A 23,147-nucleotide genomic window follows, 5' to 3' on the forward strand; every position below is an offset into this window, starting at 1 on the left:
GGTGACGGTCAGATCAACCAAGTGGGACTGGGGACCCACAGAATTCCTCATATCCCAATCACACCACTGCCAAGATACTCCAACTAATCCCTCCACCATTCAGTACTACTCCACCTAACATAGTGAAGAAAGCTGGAGTGCAGACAGATAATTGCCACTGGCTATTGCCTGCTCAAGGGTGGCAGACTAAAAGCTGCATTGGCATGTACCTTAACTCTGAATTTCCTGATTTTCAGAAGTTTAAAATACCTCGACTCTTCATTTGTGATTCTGGAAGGGATAAGTTACTACAAAGCAATCTTAACGCTGCGTTAAGGATGGTTTTGTCAGTGACTAACTATTACTGTATGTAATCAAGCATTCCAGTGATTGCAAAGAAGATGCACAATTGTGAGGGAAGAGCGCCTTCGCTCTTAAGAAAAAAGCCACTGCTGGCAGAAAGTAAATTTCAAGGGGAAGACAAATTTTACGTGATCCAGGAGGCGGGGAGTGGGATTCCTGGGGAGGACTCCATGGGGACATTCCAGGAGCAAGGGTGCTGGGGAATCCAGCTGGGTGGGAGAGCTTTGGGGAATCTTGCATTTATGGCAGGGGTGGCCAACCTTTGGCTCCGGAGCCACATGCGGCTCTCAGAAGTTAATATGCAGCTCATTGTAAAGGCACCAACTCTGGGGCTGGAGCTACAGGTGCCAACTTTCCAATGTGCCAGGGGGAGAGGGAGGGAAGCCCACTGCTCAACTGCTGTCTCTGTCACAAGCCCTACCCCCACTCCACCCCTTCCTAGCCCCTCCCCTTAGCCTGCAGTGTCCTCGCTCCTCCCCCAAAGCCTCCTGAATGCAGGGAAACAGCAGATCGGGAGAGGGAGGCACTGATCGGGAGGGCTGCGCTTGGGTTGGAGGTGCTGGAAGCAGGGCAGGGGGAGCTGATGTGGGGCTGCTGACATATTACTGAGGCTCTTTAGCAATGTACATTAGTGAATTCTGGCTCCTTCTCAGGCTCAGGCTGGCCACCCAGGGTTATGGTGAGGGAGCCAGGCTGGGGAGTCCTGGAGAAGCCCTGGGAGGGGTGAAATGAAAGCCAGGGGATCCCTCTGTGTGTGTCCTTGGGTGCCTGGGGAAGATGGGAGCCTGGGGACCCCTGGATGAATTAACGCACACATGGGGATGTGTGGGAGCCGAGAGGGGTTCGCTTGGGAACCCGGAGCTTTGCAGGAAAGTCTAGAAAGACAAGCTAAGCAAGGCCAGTGGCAGGTGAGGCGCGGCCACTCCTGCAAGCCGGAATCTCCCTCTGCACTCACGGCTCCGGCGTGCGATTTCTCTGCCTCCCAGGAGGGGGCACCAACTTCCGTTCGCGCCCCTAGTGTGCAGGGCGGCTCTCTCTCGCGGCACCTCCCTCCGCCTCGTCGGCCAGGCTAGGTGCTGCGGCTGCGCAGTGGGCACGGCCTTTTCCCCCAGTGCTACGGGCTGTGGACGTTGCGCTGAGCGGGCCCCGGCCTAAGCTGAGACGGGACAGAACCTGGCGCAATGGTCAGTACCGCGCACCAGGGGCCCAGCAGGGGTAGGGGCGATACGGGCTGGTGCTCCCGCGCCCGCTGCAGCCTCCAGCGCGGCCCCCGCCGGCCCGATGGACTCTGATTGGGGAGGCGCCCGGGCCCGGCTGCAGCAGCTTCCAGCGTGGCCTAATGGCCGCCCCCGCCGCCCGGGTCCGCTGCTGCCGGGACAGGACCGGCGGCTCCCCGGGGACAAGAGCCGCTGGCATGGGCCTTGCACCGCGCCTCAGCTGCCGGCTCCTCAGGCCTGTGTCAGCCCAGCGCTGGCTCGGCGGGCCGTAGGGAGCGGCGGGCTGAGTGTCTCCGCCATGTCTCCGAGTGCGGCCGGCTCTGTGCGGTGGAGAGCCCCTGTCTGCGAGGCTCCGCATGGCAGTTCTTGGGCCGCGCATGTATGGCCCGGCCTGGCTCCTGGAGTATGGGCAGGGCTGTGCTTGGCGCTGTCTAGCTGCGAGTGAGACGTTGGGGGCACGACACTGGGGTTCTGGGCTGAAACACTTGTTTTGTCGGTCTCCCTGGGTTGTTGTGAAAATGCTCCATGTTTCCTCTAGCCACTGGCTGTTGGCTTCAAATTTGGTTGGCAGCGCCAGTTTCATACCAATATTGTTTTTCCTCGCCCTTCCCCTCGCTGCCACAGGTGGGCTTTGATGCGATTGCGCCAAGTTAGTGTAGTCAGTGATAGGTAGTGGAGACTGGTTGGAAGTTTTCTTATCATGTTGACATTAAAGCTGGTAATTGTCTTTCTGACACTATTACCTTGCTCAAGAACATAATTGAGTACATGGTAATAAGTGATTAAATTCATTTATTTGGGTAACATAGTTTTAAGAAGCATTTAATTAATGAACATGTATTATACATCTAATGGTCCTCTGCTGTATTTCTCTACTTCACATAAATCCACATGAAATGAGACAATAAGATGTGCCTTAAGTTAGAATTTGAAGGTAACTTCTGATTTTTAATGTGTTTAGTCTGAGAAGACACTGTATCTCCTGTCTTTTCAACCCTGCCTCCGACAGACACTTTTTTAATTCACAGTAGCCATCAGTAGACTTCTTGATGCTGTGTTAACTGTGTCCAGTTGTAATTATGTTTTCTTTGTTCAAGGGGTTTGTGAAAGTTGTCAAGAATAAGGCCTACTTCAAGAGGTACCAAGTGAAATTCAGGAGAAGAAGAGGTACAGTTAATTTTTCCATAGCTCAAACTATACTGGTAAACTATATTGACGTATGTCTTTGCTATATGTCCCTGCTGTTTGTTTCTCATGTCCATACTATTGTCTTTTCAGAGGGAAAGACTGATTATTATGCCCGTAAGCGTTTGGTGATTCAAGATAAAAACAAGTATAACACCCCTAAATATAGGATGATAGTACGCATTACCAACAGAGATATTATCTGCCAGGTAAGGATTTCTTTGCTTGCTTGGCTATACCAAAGCACTGCCTTTTTTTACCTTTACACTAAGGAGGAAAAAAAGCAACTCTGTATTCTAAAGTCTGGTCTAACCACAGTTTTTGTAGTGTTATAGCAATGTCTGTTAGGAGTGTGATTTTGATCATTATAGATAAAGCATTATGGTTATATCATGGACGTAGTTATACAGGTATAAATGTGCTTATTCCCAGATGGAATAGTACAAATACAGTTGAACTGATGTAATTGCATCAGAGGCAGTTCAAACCCTTACTGCTGAAGCAGAAATGAAGTGGTTTTCTTAATCTTGAGTGCTAGTTTTCAGCTCAGAATGACGCACACTGTGAGCTATCTCCATCTTCCTTAAGCAGAAAGAAGCAAGACTGACCATGACGTCTTGTCAGCTGGGTCCTGCTCCTGCACTGTTGTGGGGTCTCCTCTCACCCCCAAACATTCTGTTGGCTCCAGAAGCAAATGTGCTTTTAACAGCTTGTCCATAAAATCCTGAATCATAGGATTTAGTTGGGGATTGGTCCTGCTTTGAGCAGGGGGTTGGACTAGATGACCTCCTGATATGACTAGATGACCTCCTGTCCCTTCCAACCCTGATATTCTGATTCTATGACACCTTTTGAATTATGCGTGAATAGACTTCTCTGATCTGTGCGAATAGAACACTTTAAGCTTGGAAGCTTCATATAAGTTGTTTTTTATAGTCCTTAATGAGGATTATATCACAGTCCAAGTTTGAAGAAAACAGGACAACAGATAACTGCAATAAAAATGTAGAATATGTACAAATGCTGCACATGCCCCTTAATCCCCCTCAAGTTTTTAAAAAACATGTTCCTTCCTCTTGCTGTCTGAAAGTACCACACAAATAGGGGAAATATCAATGCAGATGAATGGTGAAGTTAACTAGATGTAATTGCTGTCAAATACACAAAGGTGAAACTAAGAAAATAACTGTTGTTGTCATCTTAACTATTGTAATGGTAGGTTGGGGCGGGGGTTCAGATAGAAGTGACTTCGTTTTTAGTTGTCAGTTTAGCGCTGTTGCAATAGAAGAAGCAGTATTGAGGCTGCATCATCACAGAGCTGTACTTCAACTCTTTACATTTTTTATACTTTTTACATTTTGAGGTTTACTTTTAAACCTTTCATCGTCATGTCTTAAATGAGGAAGGATGAAGAATTTAGATCTAAACTTGTGTTTTCCAGACCTGCATGTGGAGGTCTTGCAGTACTGCCATTGCCTTTAGTAGGATTCCACATGCAGATGGGAGGCAGGTTTGAGCCCACAATATTATAACCGCTGTGAGAACACTAACATTTATTTTGTTGTCAGATTGCATATGCCAGGATCGAAGGTGATATGATAGTCTGTGCTGCGTACTCTCATGAGCTGCCGAAGTATGGTGTGAAAGTTGGTTTGACCAATTATGCTGCCGCCTATTGTACGGGCCTGCTGCTGGCCCGCAGGGTATGTACCCACTAAACTTATATCTAAATGTCAAAGGGCTTGCTTTAGTAGATGGTCAGAAAATAAAGGAGTCTTGTCTTACATTAGTGGAACCCTCTGTTTTGTATGTACCACTGACTTATTTGGAACTGTGTTCTAAATATTAAAAAAAACAACCCTGAATTTGTAGATTGATTTGATTGCCCAATGTGGCTGTCTAACAAACATGGGTGGGCTAAAGTATGCACAGATTTATTTAGTGATTCCTGTTAAAACCTTCTGAGGGTAAGATTAGTGTGCACTGCTGCTGAGAAAGCATTACTGTAGAATACCTGGGTACTGCCACAAATACAGAATCAACTTTTATGACGATTGTCTTGCAACATGAAAACACTTCATTTTGGTTCTTAAATCAAAGCAACTAAATGTGGAGAGAACTCTAGAGGAAGACATACTTACACTGTACTGTTCCTGTTACAGCTTTTGAACAAATTTGGCCTTGATAAGATTTATGAAGGCCAAGTTGAAGTGACTGGTGATGAATATAATGTGGAAAGTGTGGATGGACAGCCTGGTGCTTTTACATGTTACCTGGATGCAGGTCTTGCCAGAACTACGACTGGAAACAAAGTCTTCGGTGCACTAAAGGGCGCAGTGGATGGTGGCCTGTCCATCCCTCATAGGTAACTTATCTCAGATAAATTGGTAAAAAGGGAATTTTGAAAACTGAGACTTCACATCTTTTATATGCATTATAGTGATATTTCAGCTTCACCTTAGGTTAGCTGAATTCACTGTGGAGTGACCCTGTTAATGTGGTAATTAGGTTTAATCCAAGTTGTATTTACTTGTTTTCAGTAGATGTTATTGACATTCCTCCCAGGGACTCGAAGTTAAGAGAGTAAGATTAATGCTTATTTCCATAAAGGTTACTAAAAATACAGCAATATAATCACCTTTCGCCTTGAATATCTAGTGACTGCAGTTAAGCAGAGTAAACACTTCTTACTGTTCATATTGCCATAGAAGCAGTTTGTAGTAAATGTGTAATTCTTTTTAATTCTCTGTCTTAACTCCTATTTGTCTGACTTTTCTGTTTTGAGAAACTATATACACCACATTCAGAATGATCATTGGCCTTAAGCCCTCTATACAACTATTAGTGGAAACTTAGGCCAGAACCTAAAATCCATCTACAGTGGTGGCAGAGGTTTCTGTGTAGATGTCCTGGCGACCTCTGCTTTAAGCTAGGATCAGTGAAGGATCATGACTCAGGGTTGTTGTCTGCATTGTCTAATTTTGATGTTTGTTGATTGCTTCTATGAATGCAGTTGTGAAAATAGTGCAAACAGTAGCTGGGATAACTTAAAGGAAAGGGGGAAAGTTCAGTGTTGCTGCTTTTTTTTTTTTTTTTTAAGGCTGCCAACTTTCTGTCAGTTCTTTAACTTGGCTGCTATATGATGATACCCCAGTGACTGAGCAGTCTGTAGTTGGTCCTCGGTCTGTGTATGATGTATGTCATTGTTTCAAGACGGGACTGATGGCAGCTAAGGATGTCAATTTGCAAGTTGATTTCTTAACTTTGCTTCTAGAAGTATAATCTGTCAGCTGGTTTAAAATTATTTTTCTTTAGTCACACTTTCTAGCTACCTGTAGGGGAGCTATAGTGTATCATTCACCTTGAAACTTGTAGAATGCAGTCTCAGTCTTAAAGAACTTCTTAAACCAACTTTTATTAGGTGATGTAAAATTCTAACCACTAACCTGTAACTCGTGTTTCATAGTACCAAACGTTTCCCTGGTTATGACTCGGAAAGCAAAGAGTTTAATGCAGAGGTTCATCGCACACACATCATGGGTCAGAATGTTGCAGGTTACATGCGTTACCTGATGGAGGAGGATGAAGATGCCTACAAAAAACAGTTCTCCCAGTATATAAAGAACAATGTAACACCTGACATGGTAAGACACTGTCTGTCTGTAAATTAATTGCATACTAGTAGTGGCACTAAAAGATAATTTGTCTTGTTTAAAACTGATGCTTGGAATGCAAATACTTCGCAAAATAGTAATGTGGGCCATGTAGATGGCATGTTATCAGACCAGAGGGGTACTCCCAGTGCCAGGCCTCTGCAAACCTAGTGCTATGATTCTTAAAAGTTGGACACGGTCCTTGAACCCAGAACAGCTGGTGATGAAGGCCAAATATATGACCTTTCTTGTCATACCACATGCTTCACCAAAAAGATGATAAAGGTGTGATCTGCTATCAAAAAGCTTAGCAGCTTGTTAAATGTCATGTTTGACAGATATCAGACCAACGATCTACTCCTTTCCATGACACTGTTCTACCAGAATAATTTGTTGCCCTCCCTTCTCCTAACTCTTCCTTACCAGTAGTTTCTTGCCTGTCCCACTGTTATGGTGTTTTCCTTGTTTCCCTGTCACTCCTGATTGTCTGAGAATGTTCTGTTTGTATCACCTGAAAAAGCCAATTAAATAGCAGTACAATGTGAGAACACTATATACAGCCCCTTACTTGTTAGTTTTTAGGTACACCTCTACCCCATTATAATGCCACCCAATATAACAAGAATTCGGATATAATGCAGTAAAGCAGCGCTCCGGGGGGTGGGGCTGTGCACTTCGGCGGATCAGATCAAGTTCGATATAACATGGTTTCACCTATAACACTGTAAGATTTTTTTTTTTTTTGGCTCCCGAGGACATTGTTATATTGCGGTAGAGGTGTGTTATGTTGGTATCTTGTAAATCATTTTGCTAGTATGTCTTAACGTCTTGTCTTAAAATACTAAAATACTGCATACTAAACAGTTAAGAAACTCCATGAAAATTACAGTGAAACTTTGGCATTTACAATCTTAACTTCTTTATTCTCTGAAGTAATTTATGAAGTTTATGTTGCCATGAAGTCTGTACTGAAGTCTTATACTTACAGGAAGAACTCTTTCCTAGTGCCCATACACTAGATATGCTAAAGAGCTGTAAGCTTTCAAAATCCTTTCAGGGCCGACCTACATACAAATTTCTACCGAGATAACTTTAGCTATGTCTACATGTCAGACCTTACAGCGGCACAGCCAGAGCACTGCAGCTGTGCTGCTGTATGGTCTCCTGAATGGCTGCTCTGTGCCAGCAGGAGAGAGCTCTCCTGCTGGCATAATTTAAACCACTCCCAACAAAGGTGGTAGCTGTGCCAGTCAGAGACTCTGTCCCACCGGCATAGCACTGTCTACCCCGGCACTAATCTGCATTAAAGAATACTAATGGTACACTTCCATGTATGCAGTTGCCAGGAATATACTGCAGTCATGAAGGGAGGAGACATGTCCCTGCGATGTGGTTTAGATGCATTCCATGTTTAAAGAGAACCTCTATGTTAGACAAGAAAACTTATGCTGAAGCAGTCAGAATTGTTCCTTAGTAGTGGCCTAGTCCTAGTGCATAGAGCACTGTATTGGAAGTTGCTGACCTGGGTTCTATTCCTGGCTGTATCACTGGTATGCTGTGTGATCTTGGGCAAATCACTACTGTTCTGTGCCTCAGCCCATCTATAAAACAGGGATAAAGATGTTGACCTTTCTAAAGCACTGAAATCTGCAGCTGAAAAGTGCTATTTAAGAACTAGGAATTTTTATTTTCAAGTATGCTAAGATGGAGGTTCTCTGTTTAGAGATGTATTTCCCTTACCTCCCACAACGATGTGATTTCTGATGGGATGACCTAACACCTAAATTGATAAATTTATCAGTTGCATGGCTTAAGAATTAGTGACTCAAACTCTGCCATTCTCTCACCCCTGCATTAACAACAAAATTTCTATCTTTATTGAGGCACAGCTGTACAAAACTACCACTATTGTGAAAAATTGCATGTTTTTTAGTTCAGATTACTTCATTCACACATGGCCATTGTTGTTGGTCACTGACTTGAACCAAAACCTAACTAAATGTTCCCTCAGACTTGTATTGTCTTTGGAGAAACTGGCATGACTTGAGTTTTCCTCGTTTGCCTGGGACATGCTAAACATTCCAGTTTTATTTAGAGAACTTCCTGAGCTAGTTCTTAATTTAGGTTGAGGAAGGAGACATTTTGCAAAAGCGATGCACATAACCTGGATAGACTTCAGAGGAAGGATGATCTAGTGGTTAGGATGCTTCCTGGGTTTCATGAAACTGGTGCAAATCCCTGTTCCCCTGTAGACTTCTTGTGACCTTGGTCAACTAACTCAGTCTCTCTGTGCCTCTATTCGCTGCCTGCCATGGGTATTGCGAGATGCTCATACTATGCTATAGTCACTGGTGGGACCATCTAAGCACCATAGATAGAGACCAATGACACTCTGCCCTGTAAAGAAAAGGTTCCTTTGGATTCCAAAGCCAATCATGCTCTTAACTGAAGGATGACTGGGTTGTTGTTTTTTTTGTGGTAAAATCCTATCTCCTGAGCACAAGAGTGCACTGCTGGTTGAAGAGTGGCATCTGATGTCAGTAGTATTTTTAGAACTTCAGATAGGTTTTGCAGCAGAAAGTTTCTGGTGTGAAATCTGTAGTGCATGCCTGTGTGCACAGTTCCTGAGGGAGCTGCAGGCTTATTGCCTTTCTGAGGTGCTCCTTTGAACTACATCTTAGGCTTTGTCTACATTGGCACTTCCGTCACTTAAACTTTTGTTACTCAGAGATGTGAAAAAACACTCTCCTGAATGACAGATTTTAGCAACAAAAAGCGCTGGTGTGGACAGCACTTCGTCAGTGGGAGCCGCGCTCCTGGTGACTAAGCTACCACTCTTTGTTGGAGATGGTTTTATTTTGTCAGCAGGAGAATGCTGTCCCAGTGAGAGAGCTGTCACACAGCGCACCTTGCAACACAAGCCATTGAAAGGTGCGCAGTGTTGACAGCCTTGCTCTCTCTTAAGTTGCTGTTTCTGGAGGATTACTTAGCACCTTAGGTGCCTGTATTCTGTTCCCAGTCTGGTTTAGACCTCTCTGTAGGACTGTTTGAAGATGTTGAGAGAACACATTTGACCTTAGTCAGTATTCTTTCTCTACTCACTAGTATGTTCTTGGCAGTGGGATAACTCCTAACTTGTATGCATTGAATGAAGTTCTGACATTCATGACTTTATGGACTACATTGTATTTCTTGCAGATGGAGGAAATGTATAAAAAAGCCCATGCTGGTATACGGGAGAATCCAGTCCATGAAAAGAAACCCAAGAGAGAAGTCAAAAAGAAGAGGTAAAATTTTTCCTCCTTTGAGTTAGATATGCCTGTTCAAAGCAAATTTTCTGGAGCTGTGGCATTTATGTTAATTAATTCCTCCAGTCCCTGTTTGGTGTTGAAACTAACTGGATGTTTCAGACATGATTTAAGACAGGGGTTCTCAAACTTCATTGCACCTTGACCACCTCTGACAACAGAGTTACTACATTACACCAGGGGGAGGGCTGGAGCCTGAGCCCCGCTGCCCTGGGTGCAGGGAACAGAGGCTGGAGCCTGAGCCCTGCCACCCTAGGTCTGGGGAGAGGTGGCCACACCCCACGCCCCACTGTCCTGGGTGGAGTTCAGACTTCAGCTTCAGCCCTGGGTCCCAGCAAGTCTAATGCTGGCTCTGGCGACCCCATTGTGGTCCTGACCCACAGTTCGAGAACAGCTAATCTAGGAACATAACTGGATCAGACTTGAGGTCCATCTAGCTAGTTGCCTGTTTGACAGTGCTGCCACCACACTTTAGAATTATTTCCCTTGGTAGTAAACTGGATACTACAGTGAAAAACATGATGCACTTTCATAATGTGACCAAACCTTGTGGTATACTAACTAACCCATTGACTTGACCACTGAAAGAAAGAGTGCTATAGAAAGTAATTTCTGAAACACTATTTCCTAGGCATAATCTCTCACTCATTCCTTATGGTCATGTAACTCCTGGTGTTCTGGTATTTAGATTTACTATTACTGCCTTGCATATTTATACCATGTTTGCATTGCAGATGGAACCGTCCCAAGTTATCCCTTGCCCAGAAGAAAGATCGTGTTGCTCAGAAGAAGGCTAGCTTCCTCAGGGCCCAGGAGCGTACAGCTGATAGCTAAGATATCTTCCACAATTTTCTGTGAAGACTTTGAAAAGTACAATAAATTTATTGAACCAGCAACTGTGTAGCATTGGCTTATTGACATTTGATCTAAAGATGCTTTATCTAAATGAAAGTCCAAACAATCTGAAAAAGAGGCTTAGAAAATATTCTACAGCGTTAGACTCATGATGATTGTTTTCAAGGTAACTTTAGTATGTTTAAGGATCCAACTTACTGTATTTCACAGACCACTGGATAATGTTGTAAAGTTTCATTTTGACACCTATTGATTTTCTCACCCTGTGAATTTTTGGCACTGGCTCTTTCTCTTAGTTAACTACCTTTTGTCTGTAGTTCTACTGGAGTTTTAGCTTTATGCATTGGAAGGTAAAATGAGATTTTTAAATACACTTTGCTGACCAGTCATAGGCATTGGTGAGTCTAGATAATAGCCAAAAGAAAATTAGTGTTAATTAAATGGTGTTATATATGCATGTAATTATCCATTCCTCCTAACTAAAATATGTACTTAATAGTGGCAATCAGTGTCTCCTGTAAACTGCACATATGTGGCTGCACAAGTCAAACTGTGCCTCTGTCTCCTCTTTGTGGCCCCAGCAAGGCTGTGGTCTGGTCCTTTAAGTACCTATTGTACTCTGCTCAGTGCTCAGTGACACTCCCCTGTGGCATGAAAGCCTTCCTCCTCCTCTTGAGGCCACGTCTGGCTGTGGGGAGGAGATGGTGGGACAGCTCCTTTAGCAACAGCTCTGCAGTATCCACCCAGTTCTGGGAGGCTCTGGAGTTGATCTGAAGAGCCCAAAGCATATCACCCCTGCCCATCAGTTGGTTTCTGGAGATTAGACAGTTGTTCCTGGCAGAGGGGGTTTGAAACCACTAGCCTGGGGGAGTTGCTGTTTGATGCACACAGACTCCTTGCAGAGATTCCTGGCTGGCACGTCCCACTCTCAATTTTGTCCTTAGGCAAGGGTAAACTTGCTCAAGGACAAAAATGTAGTGTTCAATGAATTTGGTAGCCCACTCGGTACCAAGAAAATGTAAAAGAATATTGGTGGCAATGCTAGTGTATGAGCTTTCTTGCAGAGTTCTTTCAGTTAATTAGCAACAAAGTAATGACAATGCTGTGCAATGAGAAGATTCATTGAATAATTTTCTAAAAAATTATCTACATAAAAACTAATAATTGAAACAGTGGGATACCTTGAGTCATGATTTATCCTACCAATGTTGATTTTAATCTCTAATATTCTTTGGAATATCCAATTTCATTTGAAGCAATTGCTATTGAAGGGAGGATGTTGAACACTAAAAAAAAAAAAAAAACTACTGCCAATCATACTTTCTTAAAACAGGCTAATTCCATGTTTTAAAACCTTGCTTAAATTAATCTGTTTCTGCCTTTTAACTTTTGTAATTCCAATAGTAGTATGAAAACTATCGAATGGGATTGTCTTCCAGTGAAAATTACCATATATACTCATTCATAAGCTGAATATTTTGAGTAAAAAAGGGGAGCACCAGAGAAGGGTGGCTTATGAACAGGTATAATGAGGGAGAGGTGGGACACAACCCCTCGCCCCCCCGCCCTCCAACAGAGGGAGTAAGGAGGCAGCAGAGCCAGAAGGGAAGAGGTAGGGCCAGAGTCTCTCTGCTTCTGGCCATGCTGCTCTCCCCCTCAGCCTCTGAAGCAGCTGCAGCCGGGGGACTGGCAGGCTGCAGCTGTACAGCTCGGCCCCTCCCCCCAGAGCAGGCTGTTAAGAGTAGCTCTAGCCAGGCCAGAGACATCCTCCCCAGCTAACGTGGGAAGGGATGGGATGGGGAGAGGGGGGGGGTCCTGGGCTAGGGGTGGAGTCGTGGGGGGTGGTCACAGGGGTTAGTCCCCTGACTCCCACTTCCCCCCCTGCGCAAAATTTCCCCACCAGTTGGTGTCCCAGCCCATCAGGGTAAGCAGCTGGCCCGCAGGGACACTTGTTTACTTAGGTTTACCTCCATGCCTGCAGATGTTCAAGGTAAACAAACCATCTCGGCCCACCAGCGGCTTATCCTGATGGCCCGGGAGCCAAAGTCTGCCGACCCCGAATTATAGGGTCGGCTTATGAACGAGTAATACAAATTTTCCATTTTTACTTATCTATCTTGGGTGGGGGGGTTGGCTTATAAATGAACCGGCTTATGATTGAGTATATACGGTAAGCAGTAATGATCTCGTTAAAGATTAAGTGACTTGCTCCTTTTCTATAATTTAAATTAAGAATCAAATTGAAGCTGGATATCTGAAGTTATTTTAAGATAAACCTTCCTTTTAAGAGTCTTTCAAACCCCCACTGTTAATTTATAAAAAATACTGCTGTAAAAGAGGGGAAGGATTTCTTTGATTTATTGTAAACAAAACTCTAAATGAAAGCTCCTGAAGGTGGTGCAAGTAGCAATGAAAATGTACAATAAACTGCATTGTTGACAAGTTTCCAGTTATCCGAAAAACATTTAAAATAGTCACACTATTTTGTTCAATAGTTTCAATGCCTAATAGCCATCATAGTATTCACATTCAGATTTATCTGGTTAGAAAATGATATACTTAATGTTTGGTTTCTTTACTAGTTGCAGATATACTGGAGGGCAGGAATCAGTCAACTTTAAGGAGACAGCAGAATGGTAGACACGGTGCAAGAGTCAAACTGAATATTTACAAAGAAGCAAAACCACACCTAAACCAAGAGAATTAATACTTCCCACAGTATACACAGAGGGAAGATAGATGATTTTACCTTCTCTAAGTATGTTTATTATATGCCTTCATGAACAAGAATTTTGTTGAATCCAGATACTAATAATCATTTAGGAAACATGTTTAACATAAAAGGCCTGCAAAGCAATTAAGAATTAACACTTTAGTACTTTTTAAATAAAAGATTTTTTGCTCATTGTCCTTGAACAAAAGGTAGAAGTGAATGAAGTGCTTACGAAGGTTTAGTAATGGGTGACTACAAGCATAATGTTCACAAGTGCTTTACATACACACACAGTTCTGCAAAATCTCATCTGTGACTTGAGCCACTCCTGAGCAGTCAAGAACAGTGTGGAATGTGGACAAATGGGAGTTAAGATGAGAAGTTATTTCTCTCATGACCTAAGTCTAGTATTCACTCTGCTGCAGAGAATAAACCTAGCACCCTGCAAAAATTTAAACAAGAACATGACAAGGAGAATATCTCCAATAATAAACTAATTATTGATTTAGTGCTTAGGGTAAAGATGTCCCAAACAAAAATCTCCATATCTGAACACTTCCAAAATTTAGGAAAATCCAGATCAGGATCTAGATTTTGTCCCATGGCTTAGGCCTAGCTATAATTTAGACATTTGTTAAAGTAAACCAGGAGAGAGTAAATGCAAGACATCTTGCCACACAGCCTTAGCTACAAAATCAAACTTTTAGACTACATCAGTGTTAGAAATGTAGTTTGTTAGTTTGACTAAGTGAAAAGTATCTAAGGACTCTGAACCTTTACTATGAGGATCTCCATTATAAAGGCTACAACGCTGCAGCTACCAAAACTATTAAAGTTCTTTAACTCCTGACCCTTTTCGAATCACCTAATCCACAAAATCCCTGGCTTCAAAACTGGCTATTGCTTAACTTTCCTTATATCCTACTGACATTTCAAGACTCTGGCTTTGTAGTTTGTTTCCCCATTGTGTAACAGTATAGTGTTGCTCCAGTATATGCAACTTTTTAAATATATAATACATATTTTAAATTCTTAGCTCCCAACATGGCATGTTGTACCAGGACCTTTAATTAAGAACTTTCAGCTAATGTGGTAACATTCAAGATATATGTAAGTATGAGGTAAAAAGGTGTATGCAAACAAAATCTAACTAAAAATCTCTCATACTAAAATATCCAGTTTTCTGGAATACATTTTAATTGTCACACTGAGTTTAGCAATTTAAAAATCTTCCATTGTGCAAATTTTGCCATGCTAAGTTATTAGTAAACTTCATCCTCAAAATGTTCAGTTCATTCAAAAGAATCTCTTGGACTCAAGCACATTATTTCTAATAGTGGTGGGTCTTTCAGCTAGCATTTGTAACACTACTTGGAAAAAAATAATTCTCAGTGGATATTTACAAATGAATGATGCTAGTCACAGCATTAAAAAAAAGTTAAATTAGTCAATATGGTAGCACAGTGAATATTGACAGCAGGAGACCCCAGTTTAGGGTCTTCTGCCAAAGTGCAAGGGGAGGGCAAGCACATGGTTTATTTCCATGATGGAGTATTCTAACCACAAGGCTCTTTTAACTTCTGTCAGACAATTCATTAAGTGGCACATTCTTTCTCTGAGAAGCACTATAGTAGCAGTGTTTGCTGGAGTAAGAGTTAGGAAAGTTAATGAATTCTGAGCTAAGAAGAAATATTTTTAAAATGCCAAAGATGCATTTGATAAAAAGTGGTAAATCTCCTATAGTGGCAATGTTTTCTTCTGTGGTTAAAGATACTAAGAATCATTTGTATGGGATATTTTCTTCCACAATAAAGTTTTTAAGTTGTTTAGTATTAAAGAATGCTCCATTTCCATCTGGTTTGCTGTGACTTTAAGGGCAATACAAGAATACAGTTGTTTCTCTAACTCCTCACGTATTTCTGACGGAGCACCGCGAAGGAGATAGTCTTTTAGTAACTGGCATGTTTTTGCCAAGTTGGGCTGAATTATTTCTGTGGTACATTTCATTTGACTTTGGTCGCATAGAGTTCTACAGTCTGTACCATAAACACAGTCCAAGTCAGACTCACAGTGACGATCTTTAAGTAATTCCTTCAAATTAATTTCTGGCACAATTCTTCTCATGTCCACCATTTTCAAGTCATATTTATCATTATAACCCAAGTTTTTGGCACTGGTATCACACATAAGAAAATTCCCATAAGGTCCATGGAAAATGTCTTCCACAAATTCTAAAAGCCCTATAGCTATTTTTGCCTTTCTAGGCCATGATGGAGTAAACCACTGGTCCATGCTTCTTCTGAAACTAGAGGGAATGAAAAGTTCTAAGATCCATGGAAGGCTTATTCCATAGAGAGAGGTATATTCAACTCTTTCCATCACATAGAGATCTCCACAAAAACCCATCAATTTTGGGGTGTGTTCTTTATCCTGGAGGATCACCATAAGCAGAAACTCATTTAGCTGCAGAAGAGCCCATGCTGACTTTGCTTCTGGTAAGGAAACTCGACCATCTTTGTTTCCATCAGCAACTGACAGGATGAGATTAACCAGTTCAGAAAGATTTCCCTGTTCACCCAACTTTTGCTAGAAAAAACAAATATATATATATATTTAATTCCATATACATTTTTCTTCTAAAAACTGTTAATCTAACTGATTACCTGTCCTGTGTTTTTATATTCAGTGAAGTATTTTACCCATTCTACTCAGCTGCATGTGAAACCTACAGCAATGTCTATGGTCATGCTCTGTTTTTTCTGGTTTCAGTAATGATACATACACAGTGCTTTTTAGGACTATATACTGAGTGTTCCTTTGATGTATATGGTGCAATGAAAGTATGTGTTTTCTTCCTTTTCAAAGTCCTAAAAATTTGCCCCTTGTCCTCAGTAAGAGAGTCTTTAATAAATTATGTTAGGTATCGTGTAATTAGAGCTGTTGATTAATCACAGTTAACTCATGCGATTAAAAAAAATTAAATGTGATTAAAAAAATTAATTGCAGTTAATTGTACTGTTAAATAATAGATGACCAATTGAAATTTAATAAATATTTTTGGATGTTTTTCTACATTTTCAAATATATTGATTTCTATTACAACACAGAATACAAAGTGTACAGTGCTTACTTTATATTCTTTTTGGTTACAAATATTTGCACTGTAAAAATTATAAAAGAAATAGAATTTTTCAATTCACCTCATACAAGTACTGTAGTGCAATATCTTGTGAAAGTGTAACTTACAAATATAGATTTTTTTTGGTTACATAACTGCACTCAAAAACAAAACAATGTAAAACTTTAGAGCCTTCAGTACTACTTCTGAGTCTACTCCATCCTACTTCTTGTTCAGCCAATTGCTTATTGGGGGAGAGATGTATGTCTCCTGTTCTGTTTTACCCACATTCTGACATATATTTCATGTTATAGCAGTCTTGAATGATGACCCAGCACATATTCATTTTAAGAACACTTTCACAGCAGATCTGACAAAACGCAAAGAACGTATCAATGTGAGATTTCTAAGGATAGATACAGCACTTGACCCAAGGTTTAAAAATCTGGACTGCCTCCCAAAATCTGAGAGGGATGAGGTGTGCAGAATGCTTTCTGATGTCTTAAAAGAGCAAAACTCTTGATGCGGAAACTACAGAACCCGAACCACCAAAAAAGAAAATCAACCTTCTGCTGGTGGCATTTGACTCAGATGACGAAAATGAACAAGCATCGGTCGCTCTCCTTTGAATCATTATCAAGTGGAACCCGTCATCAGCATGGACGCATGTCTTCTGGAATGGTGGTTGAAGCATGAAGAGGCATATGAATCTTTAGTGCATCTGGCACGTAAATATCTTGCAATATCCAGCTACCACAGTGCCATGCAAATGCCTGTTCTCACTTTCAGGTGACACTGTAAACAAGATGTGGGCAGCATTATCTCCTGCAAGTTGTACCCAAACTTTTGTTGTCTGAGCGACTGGCTGAAGTAGGACTGAGTGGACTTGTAGGTTCTAAAGTTTTACATTGTTTTATTTCGGAATGCAGTTATTTTTTGTACACAATTCTCCATTGGTAAATTCAACTTTCATTATAAAGATATTGCACTACAATATTTGTATTAGGTGAATTGAAATATACCATTTCTTTTGTTTTTTACAGTGAAAATATTTGTAATAATAAATAAATATAAAGTGAGCACTGTACACTTTGTATTCTGTGTTGTAATAGAAATCAATATATTTGAAAATGTAGAAAACATCCAAAAATATTTAAATAAATAGTATTCTACTACTAACAGTGCGATTAATCGCAATTAATTTTTTTGAGTGATTAATCACAATTTTTTTAATTGCTTGACAACCCTACTTGTAATAAAAACATTTTGTGGTTCTTTTGCTAGAAAAGTTTTGAGAGTTCAAACAACATTTCATAATAAAACAAGCTCTGATTATTGTAATTCATCTGATTAAAGCTTGGATCTTGCAATACTGACTAGAGATTACAACAAGGAATACAATCATTTCTAGCCAGTCATAAATATGTTTTTAATATCTCTTAGTACTACTCTTATACTAATAAATGTACTTTCATACTTAGTTCTGTCACTTACTATAATAACTTTCATTTCATTGGTTTAACAAACCAGCAGGACTGCTGCTGCGCTTTTGAATAGGGAAGTCCTGTCTTTTCTGGAATCAAAACTGCACCTCACCCATGTATGACCAGTACAGACAGGACATTTTTTCGAGTCCTTGTCTACACTGAACATTTTCTGATATTGTCCTGCAATTACTCTAGCATCTCTGCAGCTCCACCAATGTTAATTATAGGGGAAAGCACTAGTGTAAATCCGTCACTAACATTCTTACAATCATGTTGCATAGACCTGCTTTGAATAGGGGTACTTGACACTTGTAGATCAGCTGTCAGGTTTTCTGTTTGGTTTTTAAACTCACACTGCCACAGTTGCTATCACTACTGGAGCTGCACAAGTGATAAGACTAATTGAGGGAGAAGTTCAGAAAACCCTCAGTGTAAACATATCCTTAGATCAATGCTTCTATACTGGGAAAACTGGGCTGTAGACTACTTAGTAGGATAGAATAGTTATTAGTATGGTACAGAAAAAGTGCAGAGGAAGAGATACCTATTTAAGGGCCAAAAACAGGTTCAAGCCTTAAATATGTAAAAGTTTCATGCTAGCTTTCATTCCAATAACTATCCCGCCACCTCCACCCCTCTATTTTTGTTCTTCTTTTAAATTACACATGATTGTCTCTAACATGTAACTCTGGATCTGAAATTTTTCATGCTTATGTGATCTACTCACCAGCAACCACTGTAGCTTAGAACATAACTGAGTTTTTCCGCAATCAGAGTAGATTCTTAAAATGAAAAAATATGAAAATGGTTCTCAAAGCTACAATAGAAGGTCATCCCTAACGTAACTGGAATTGCAACTTAGTAGGTTTTGACTTTACATTTAATTTGTGTACTCTTCCTGCTGAAAACAAACGAACAGACAATAAACAGACAAACGAGTCAGGCAAAAAAAAATTTTTTTTAATAACAAATAAACATGGTGAGAATGAGCATCTATGCTCATTTTCTCTTCTTTGACATATACTTACTTTAAAAAGACCTTATACCATTTCTTTGAATTTCTGAACAGTAGTTCCTCTAGTTGGTTTATCAAACAGAACTATTTCTTTTCTTGGTTCCAGTTCAGTTCCAAGATCAAGATGAATAGTTTCTTCCATCTGGCACTTTACAACACCTTGTAGATTACCCCAGATTCCTAAATACATCTATGCAGAGAAAAGGCAATGATATAGTTACATTAAAATTTCCTCAAAAGCTCTCCTGTCTTCTACTGTCCTGAGTCAGAATGCTGGGTTTGCTCATGGAAACTGCAAGGAGCCAGCACTCAGACTGGTAGTGGGTTTAATGTGCCACTTTAAAAGATATTTAAGAGAGACCATTGTATCCAAATATGATTTTAAAGAGCTACATGCCCATGCTCCATAAAAGCGTGCTTTATACAATGGCATCAGCACCTTCTCCGTTAAGGCTGATAAGAGGCATTTATTTTAGTTTGGTGATGCAGGATGGGAGAGAGGAAGCATACTGTACTGGAACATGGGCACGCTGTAAAAACCTTTAATGGATCTGGAGCGTCAGCAGTTTTGGAAGTGACCATATAATGAACGTAAGAACATAAGAATGGCCCTACTGGGTCAGACCAAAGGTCCATTTAGCCCAGTATTCTGTCTTCCCCCAGTGGCCAGTGCCAGGCATCCCAGAGGGAATGAACAAAACAGGTAATCATTAAGTATTCCATCCCGTCGTTCATTCCCAGCTTCTGGCAAACATAGGCTAGGGACACCATTCCTGCCCATAATGGCTAATAGCCATCGATGGACCTATCCTCCATGTATTTACAGACAATCCCCAATTTATGCAAGCTTTCCATTCTGGAACGCCTTGCGTAACTCGAAATCTGCGTAAGTCGGAAATGTATACCCGACCATTACAAAAAAAAAAAAAAAGACCTCCCATATCTAGCTTATGGAAATTTTTCCATAAGTGCAGATTTGCGTAAGTCGAGTTTGTGTAACCCGGGGGACGTCTGTATCTAGTTCTTTTTTGAACCCTGTTATGGTCTTGGCCTTCACAACATACTCTGGCAAGGAGTTCCACAGGTTGACTGTGCATTGTGTGAAGAAATACTTCCTTTTATTTGTTTTAAACCTGCTGCCTATTAATTTCATTTGGTGATCTCTAGTTCTTGTGTTATGAGAAGCAGTAAACAAAACACTTCCTTAAGGTTTCTTCTACTTTCTCTACACCAGTCATGATTTTAAAGACCTCAATCATATCTCCCCTTAGCCGTCTCTTTTCCAAGCTGAAAGGTCCCAGTCTTATTAATCTCTCCTCATACAGAAGCTGTTCCATACCCCTAATCATTTTTGTTGCCCTTTTCTGAACCTTTTCCAATTCCAATATATAATTTTTGTGATGGATGAATTCATAGTATTCAAGATATGGTGCATGGATTTATACAAAGGCAACATGATATTTTCTCCTATTATTATCCCTTCTTATATTCCAGCATTCTGTTTCTTTTTTCTCACTGCGTGCACATTGATGGATGTTTAAGAAATACCACATGTCTCCAAATTCTTTCTTGAGTGGTAACAGCTAATTAGACCCCATCATTTATATATTGTGCAGACCTAGACTATTGGAACAGGAGTCTGGTAGAGGCAAATATACAGTCACTGAATGAGAGTTTTTGTTCCTGAGTGACGAGAGTCTACTGCACTAGTAATCGAGACTGCTAGAACCATTAGGCAGACAGGTGATTAGAAACCGCAGCCAATCAAGGAGCAATGGGCACCTGGGTTTAAAAAGGAGCTCACTCAGTCAGGCAGGAGGAGCAGAGGAGGGAAGTATGTTGTGAAAGCTGGGAGCAAGAGGCACAAGGAGCTGAGATGAAGACTGTGCTGCTGGAGGACTAAGAGTACAAGCATTATCAGACTCCAGGAGGAAGGTCTGTGCGTAGTAAGGTGTTGGAGGAGGCATGGGAATGTCCAGGGAGTTGTAGTTGTCTGGCTGTTAAGAGGATATAGAGCTGCAATCACAGGGCCTGGGCTGGAACCAGAGTAGAGGGTGGCCGGGTCCTCAACTTCAACTAACTGATAGACACGGATTAAGCAGACTGTGGGGAAGATCACTGAGGTGAGCAAATCTGCCAAATAAGCGCAGGACCCACTAAGGTAGAGGAGGAACTTTGTCACAATATATATAGTTGGGATTATGAAATGGGATTTCATAGCTGTTTTAGTGCAGGGTCCACACCAAGTATAGCTTTACTGTACATTTAAAGTTTCAGTATTTTAAAAGTGGTGTTTGTAAAATTAGAGAAGTAGAGTGTTAGACAATATTACTTAAAGCATACATACACATCTGTATAATATGATATGACAAATCATCAAATACACTAAGAAATACCACATCTCTACCTTTACTGGACAGTAGTATTTATCTAAATCACTGTAAAAGTTAAATCTCTGTCCTCATTTCCCCCAATACCCAATTTATCACAGATTTGCTGAATCGAGGATACTGGATTTAAAATGCCTAAAGTTAAAAATGATTGAGTGGCAAACATCCTATTTCATGGAAACAGAAATGTGAATTAAATACAAAATTCAGACAAGTATGAGCCTTGTAAAATGGAATCAAACATTATTCTGAATTGTTGTCTGCTGTTTCTAAGGCAGTGTTCTATATTGGTTGACAGCTCAGATTTCTCGCTTTTAGACTGGGATTATAAATGCTGTGCCAACAGGATCCCTAGTTTAAAATTCTCATCCCTTGAATATCTCAGTGAGCAAAACTTTAAATAAGTAAAATTTAACTGAAGTCAAGTAATTTTACATAAGGCCTGTTTAATATTCTGCAAAATCCAAACAAACCCCAAATCCGGTTTAGATAAAGAATCATATAATTAGCTCATATAAATAAAGTCATACCTGGTTATTGGGTTTTGTTGACAAACATTTTCCAAAATACAGAGTTTCTTTAGCGCAAAGACTACTACATGCTGATCCATCAATAACTCCAGTCTTATATTTATCACACTGAAAGACAAAGAGGAAAACAGTTTCTAGAAAGAACTGAAGAACAGAAAGAGGAAATAATACACCTGTTGGCTTTTCCAATATCTATGCTTTTGTCCTGTAAAATGAGTGGGGAAAAAGCTGTAGAAACTCTGAAATGTGTCTGGGGTACAAAAAAATATTCAGATACACCCCAATTCTGGAAGTTGTTCTGCAGAGGTGAACCCCCTGCATCTGCATGAGGACACTATATAGAATAGAATACAGCAGAATGTTGAAGCTAATGGGGCTCTGCGCAGGCCCAGGGGTCTGCCTGCATGGAGCAGTTTGCAAGATCAGGGCCTTACTGGGTCAATGATTCAAACTGGGAGACAGACTGGGAGCTTTTACTCTCGATCGGAAGAGACTTACCAAAAACAGGAAACAAACAAAACTACACACTAGATGGTGCCAGAAGATGCCTTTTATTTTTTTTATTTGGGGGGGGGGGTTGAGGGGGGTAAGAAGCACAATGACAGCTAATGCCTCAAACTTGTTAATGCATCTCCTAGCATTTATCTCTGCTTTTACACGGGGGTCTGCTAATATGTATTTCTACTTCCACATGGAATCCTCAGATTTCACCATTCTGAAATAATAGAAAAAGGAACAGCCTGCCACTGAGTTCACAGTATTATTTCTTTTAATCTATACATTCTTTCAGTAAAGAGGTCTATGCTTTGGTATAGGTACTCCAACACATTTTAAAAATACAAGTATAAGATTAGATTATTCTAGCAACCCCCCTTTGTCTAATAATTAAGGTATAATAGACCAGCAAACAAAAACATATTTAAGATCTTAACAATTATTCACCAAAGTCCTCCCGATCCCTTGCAGCCAGGGAAAACAAATGGACAGCATGCCCTAAAAAGCCAATAAACTAAAATTATTTTGGACTATGAAAGAGAAAGTTTCAAATCTACAGGGCCCCTGTGGAGAAAACACTGCCAGCTGCTTCTCTCTTATAAGAGTGAGATTCTACCTGAGTGTCTTGTGGGTACTCCAGCAGCATGCATCATTTTTAACTCACCAGAAGGTGTTAAACAAAGGCAGGAGGAATCACTAACTTAAAATTAGTATGTCAATTATAATTGATTCTCCCACAACAAAAGTGTCACAAAGTGAATTTGATCACATGGCAGTTTACAACTGAGCCATTAATCAATGAGAAAATAAAGTACAAAAATAATTGATTTTAGCTGTAG

The 23,147-nt window shown here is 40.8% G+C and overlaps 2 protein-coding genes and 1 non-coding gene across 5 annotated transcripts in view; 2 read left to right on the forward strand and 1 right to left on the reverse strand.

The window, feature by feature from the left end:
* Window positions 1-1,406: 1,406 nt before the first annotated feature.
* RPL5 (ribosomal protein L5) lies at window positions 1,407-10,601 on the forward strand. 3 transcript variants are annotated; one of them, XM_032773013.2, is made up of 8 exons: window positions 1,407-1,526; window positions 2,657-2,726; window positions 2,838-2,953; window positions 4,313-4,447; window positions 4,907-5,109; window positions 6,211-6,388; window positions 9,596-9,684; window positions 10,440-10,601. In XM_032773013.2, exons 1-8 carry the CDS (start codon window positions 1,524-1,526, stop codon window positions 10,537-10,539), a joined length of 894 nt encoding a protein of 297 aa, XP_032628904.1. In that variant the 5' UTR covers window positions 1,407-1,523; the 3' UTR covers window positions 10,540-10,601. The 3 variants fall into 3 exon arrangements, with proteins under 3 accessions (XP_032628904.1, XP_032628905.1, XP_032628903.1); XM_032773014.2 differs by lacking the exon at window positions 2,657-2,726 and having other exon boundaries at window positions 1,427-1,526; XM_032773012.2 differs by lacking the exon at window positions 1,407-1,526 and having other exon boundaries at window positions 2,624-2,726.
* On the forward strand, window positions 5,879-5,974 carry LOC116820516 (small nucleolar RNA SNORD21). Its single transcript, XR_004372635.1, has one exon. It is a non-coding gene; the product is annotated as a small nucleolar RNA SNORD21 (small nucleolar RNA).
* Window positions 10,602-15,015: 4,414 nt separating the features above from the next.
* The window catches only part of DIPK1A (divergent protein kinase domain 1A), a 42,600-nt gene continuing 34,468 nt past the window's right edge, over window positions 15,016-23,147 (reverse strand). The window contains 3 exon segments of the mRNA XM_032773015.2: window positions 15,016-15,859; window positions 18,907-19,083; window positions 21,814-21,921. Of these exon segments, the coding sequence (XP_032628906.1) occupies window positions 15,047-15,859; window positions 18,907-19,083; window positions 21,814-21,921 (1,098 nt within the window). The 3' untranslated portion in view covers window positions 15,016-15,046.

This window comes from Chelonoidis abingdonii, chromosome 7 (assembly GCF_003597395.2).
Source record: "Chelonoidis abingdonii isolate Lonesome George chromosome 7, CheloAbing_2.0, whole genome shotgun sequence".
Taxonomy (NCBI): domain Eukaryota; kingdom Metazoa; phylum Chordata; order Testudines; family Testudinidae; genus Chelonoidis; species Chelonoidis abingdonii.